The sequence below is a fragment of the Echinops telfairi genome, unplaced genomic scaffold (assembly GCF_000313985.2).
Source record: "Echinops telfairi isolate 266 unplaced genomic scaffold, ASM31398v2 ScPeMD7_7469;HRSCAF=8507_1, whole genome shotgun sequence".
Taxonomy (NCBI): domain Eukaryota; kingdom Metazoa; phylum Chordata; class Mammalia; order Afrosoricida; family Tenrecidae; genus Echinops; species Echinops telfairi.
The window spans coordinates 81,691,634-81,696,151 of NW_022111373.1; the positions used below are offsets into that span (position 1 = coordinate 81,691,634).

The window sequence follows — 4,518 nt, forward strand, 5'->3', positions numbered from 1 at the left end:
ATTTTTTTTTTTTTTTTTTTTACTCTATTGCGAATTAGGTGGGGATTTACTTATGAGATCATCATTTTTCTGAACCAATCTGGTAAGCTTTTCTCACCAGCAGTAGTACCCGTGTCCTAGGAATGGTTCCTTTCTGGATTCTGAATCTCCGCCTACAACCGTGATGAATTGACCCATCGTGATTTTGTGACACTTTCCTTTGGGTCCCATGTGCTCTCAGGTAGCACAGGACTGTGAATCCTCTGAACCCCACCATGCCTTGGTATCAACGGATTAATCATTCCATGTCTTTTTCCTCGTTAAGAGGGAATAAATGGATCTCCATAAAATACATGAATGAGCCCACCAGCACACTTCTTCCGCTTTTCAACATGTCTCTGTTGAGAGCTACGACGTCTCTTACTAACCCGAAGGTTGCAGTTTGAAGCCATCCGGCAGCACCTGGGCAGAAAAGCCTGGGAGTCTACTTCCATGAAGACTAGAGTCAGGGGACATCATAACAATGAAGCAAGAATGAAGAAAATATCTTAGAACTGATTGTGATGATGATTAATTGGACAATTAATTCTTCGTGTGATTGAACCCTTGAAAAACTGCTAAAAAAAAAGTAAAGAAGAAAGAAAAACTGCAGCCCAGGAAACCCTCTGCTCTGCTCTGCGCTGCTCTGGCGCGCTCGGTCGTCATCGCTGGAGTCGACTTGGCAGCAGGGGGTGGAGGCTTTCTAGTCTCACGACAGTTACAGTCGCAGACTCCCATGACAGGCTGACAGGCTCGCTGTGAGTCGGCATCCCACCGATGACGGGGAGTTTGGAGTAAGACACTTTTAGGCATGGAGAATACAGGCACAACGCAGACAAAAATGTCTGCCCTTACAAAAAAAACAGGACCAGGGTGTGACTGCTACGTAAAATAAATAGAATTGATTTCTGAGCTTTTAGTTAAATGATCATTAAAATATTAGGGGCATTGTATTTACAAATTCTCCCCGATTTCTAGAGAACAAGGGGAAGTGGGTGTTATAATCAGATAATCAGGAAAAAAGATAATTAAAAATAAAACATAAATGGGGAGAAATAATTGTTAGGGGAAAGGTGCCCAGAACATAAAAACAGCAATAAAAGCATTGATCATGTAAAAAAAAAATGTCTACTCTTAGGGAACTCACCTTCTCCTTCAGGCCCTCTCCTTAGAGCCTGCTGGTTGTGGGCTCTGGTGGAGGGAAATGCTCAGGTCACCTGACTTATTGCTGGGCACCAGAGGTAGATCCGGTCACCTTCTGTTCGCTTGACTTTCATTTTTATTCTAGCTTCATTCTGATTTTAAGGAGCCCTGGTGGCGTAGGGGTTACATGTGGAGCTGCTAACCATAAGGTCAGCTGTTCGAAACCACCAGCAGCACCTCGGAAAAAAGAGAGGGCTGTAAAGAAAGTTACAGCCTGGGAAACCCGCAGGGACAGTTCTGCGCTGTCCTATGCGTCAACATCGACTCACTGGCAGTGAGTTTACGTTTTTCACCCTGATTATAGTGGCGCAATTAAAAAAGCCAATGCAATCTTGTATGCTGTATGTGGAAAACCACAGAAATTGTTGCTGTTGATTCGATCCCACCCATACCAACCCTAGAAGACAGAGTGGGGTTGTTGTGTGGTGTTTGCAGGCTGTCGAGCCTTCCGGAGCAGCCAGCCTCATCTTCCTACCCAAGGCGGCCAGTGGCTTTGAATTGCTGACCCTCCAGTTGGCAGTCCAAGATGTAACCCACTACGAAACCAGGACCCACTACAAAACCAGTCGAAGATGTAACCCACTATGAAACCCGCTACGAAACCAGGATGTTAGAAGGTCGTAAGTGCTATGGAAGAAAAAAAAAGAAGACCCAAAGGAAGTGAGACACCAACTGTGCACGTCTCTAGGGAATAGGCATTCCAGGCAGAGGGAACAGCCGATGCAAAAGGTCAGCTGCCTGGAGTACTCAGAAACATGGTGGTCAGCGTGGCCAGAAGCTACTGACCGAGAGGAGATGAGGTCAGAGATGAAGGTAGAGCCTTTGGCCGCTGACAGTCTTGAACTTTTACTCTGAGCTAGGGAAACAGGGTGGTGGGGGGCTGGGGGGTTGGGAGTGTAGGAGGGAACCCTGATGGTATATAGTGAGTTGTGTGTTGGGCTGCTAATCACAAGGTCAGTGGTTCAAACCCACCAGGTGCCCTGCTGGAGAAAGGTGAGGTTTTCTGCCCTGTCAAGATAGACATCCTCAGAAACCCACAGGGGCAGTTCCACTCTGCCCTACAGGGTCAGAATGACCTTGATGATAGTGAGTTGGTTGGGGGATGTGGCGCGAGGGAAGGGGGTCCAGACTTGAGCACAGGATGGCATAATTTGAGAAAGAGAGAATGGGAGAGGAAGAGTGCTACTTTCTTCCCTATCCCAAATACCAAACCTCGGCTCACTGTGTTGGCGCAGAAGTAGAAACCCAGCCAGTAAGACCCGCAAGAGAGACTGAGGGAGGCTCTGACTCCCGGAGTGATCTGGGGTTTCTGAAAGGGTGGAGGCCCGGAGCAGGGAACTTCCTCCAATTTGAAGTCTCATTTTTCAGAGGCTCTGGTTTTATGTAGGTCTCAGGCTCATATAAGGCGTGCTGGTGGCACAGCGGTGGAGTGTTGGGCTGTGAACCACAAGGTCGGCAGTTCAAACTCATACACCACCACTTCAGGAGAAAGATGAGGCTCTTTGTTCCCTTAAAGATTTACACTCTTGGAAGCCTTATCGCTGTGAGTTAGAATCAACATGCTGGCAGTGGGCCCTGGGCTCGGATGAACCGAACCATTTCCCGGGAAAGCTCCCACGTGAGAGTAGTGCTCCCTTCCTGGGCAAAGGCTGGTCAGCTTTATCCCGAGCAGGCGATGGTCACGCAAGCCTCTTCTGTTTTCCCGCCACTCACTTAACCTTATTCAAGTCAGGTTGAAATGATTCTTCAATGAAAGCCCTAGAATGTTCCATACTTTGAGCTGGGCTGCCAGGAGTGTGTCTGCCTGCGCGATGAGTTGAGAAGAGCCTTTCTGGGCTGAAAAGCTCGACTCCCAGTGGTGGTTTCTAACGGCTGCTCTTCTTCGCTGCAGGTGAGCTGCTGGTCCCTATGGTAGCGCTGCACCTGTCTGATGAGCAAGGCGGTCAGGTCGCTGAGTGACTCCGAAGCGCAGGCCTGGGGAGCGGAAGATGACATGACAGATGGGGACTTGGGGTATGGCCTCGGACGAAGACCCGGTGGGATTTATGAAGGAGACATTTCGCACCTATTTACCTCCAGAAGAAGATGGGATGGAAATAACGTGAGCCCACCTCCGTGCCCCGGCAAGGGGGCAGAAAGCGGTGGCGCCATTTCGCAGTTTTCCAAGTGTAAGAGCGTGCCAGGTGCCGATTCTCCAGGGCACAGAGCCCCCGGGGATGGACGACAGTGTGGTAAGACAGCCCTCTCCTGCCCTGCTTGCTACCCCCCTGTGCACTACTGCCTCAGCACGGAAGTGTGTAGCCACGGTGGGTTTTAGAGTTCAGCCGTTTTCACCTGCTTCATGGGATTGGTGATTGTCTAAAAGCAATGGATGTTTTTATTTCAGAGGATTGCACTCAAATGGGAAGTCAATGTATATACAGTCAACACTTCCCCCCCAGAAGAACCAGACTCGCTGCTATTAAGTCACTGCTGACTCATAGTGACCCTGCAGGACCAGGCAGAACAACCCCAGAACGTTTCTGAGACTAACTTTTTACAGGAGTCAAAAGCCCTGTTTTCTCCCAAGGAGCTGCTGGTAGTTTCGAACTGCTGACTTTGCAGTTAGCAACCCTGTGCGTAACTACCATGCCACCCGCCATAAGATATTCCCTACCTTGATTTTTGTGTGCGATGTAATGGTATATGTCACTAATTTTTTTTTTTCATATTCACCAAATATTTATTGGACACCTAATGGTCAAACAGATTCTGTTTGAGGTGCTGGGAATAACATCCGGGAACCAAATAGCCCGACCCTCTAATGTCATTGGGATCTTCATTGTAGTAGAGGAGATGGAAAATAAACCTACAAATATAATGTAGGTTTGTAATGGCAGGTAAGGAGCCTCAGTGGTGCATTGTTTAAGCTCTCACCTGCTGACAGAAAGGTTGGCCGTTTGAGCCCACCAGCGTCTAGGTGAGAGCAGGCCAGGCCGTCTACTCCCGTAGAGTCTGCTGCGGCCTGGAAAATGCTAGGGGACAGTTCTATGGGGCGTATCCGCTGAACATGGTCTTGAACATCAGGCCGAGGGGCTAGCGAGTGATGGTAGGGGTGGAGGCACTGCTCTTGCAGGAGAGGGTGAGGGTGCCCTCTCTAAGAATCGACATCTGAGCTCCTGGGTGGAGTGAGGAGAAAACCTGCGGGGGAGCCAGGGCGCAGAGTGCCGGCCAGAACATCGGGGCTTCCAGTTATCTCAGAGGTCATGAACATGTTCACAGTGACCACCGCTCACGCACAGCTTCCTTTGCCATAAC

The 4,518-nt window shown here is 49.2% G+C and overlaps 1 protein-coding gene across 1 annotated transcript in view; it reads left to right on the forward strand.

Annotated features, from left to right (window-relative positions):
- Positions 1-3,151: 3,151 nt before the first annotated feature.
- The window catches only part of CCDC125 (coiled-coil domain containing 125), a 28,583-nt gene continuing 27,216 nt past the window's right edge, over positions 3,152-4,518 (forward strand). The window contains exon 1 of the mRNA XM_045285230.1: positions 3,152-3,452. Coding sequence (XP_045141165.1) covers positions 3,152-3,452 — 301 coding nt within the window. The remainder of the gene's footprint in view (positions 3,453-4,518) is intronic.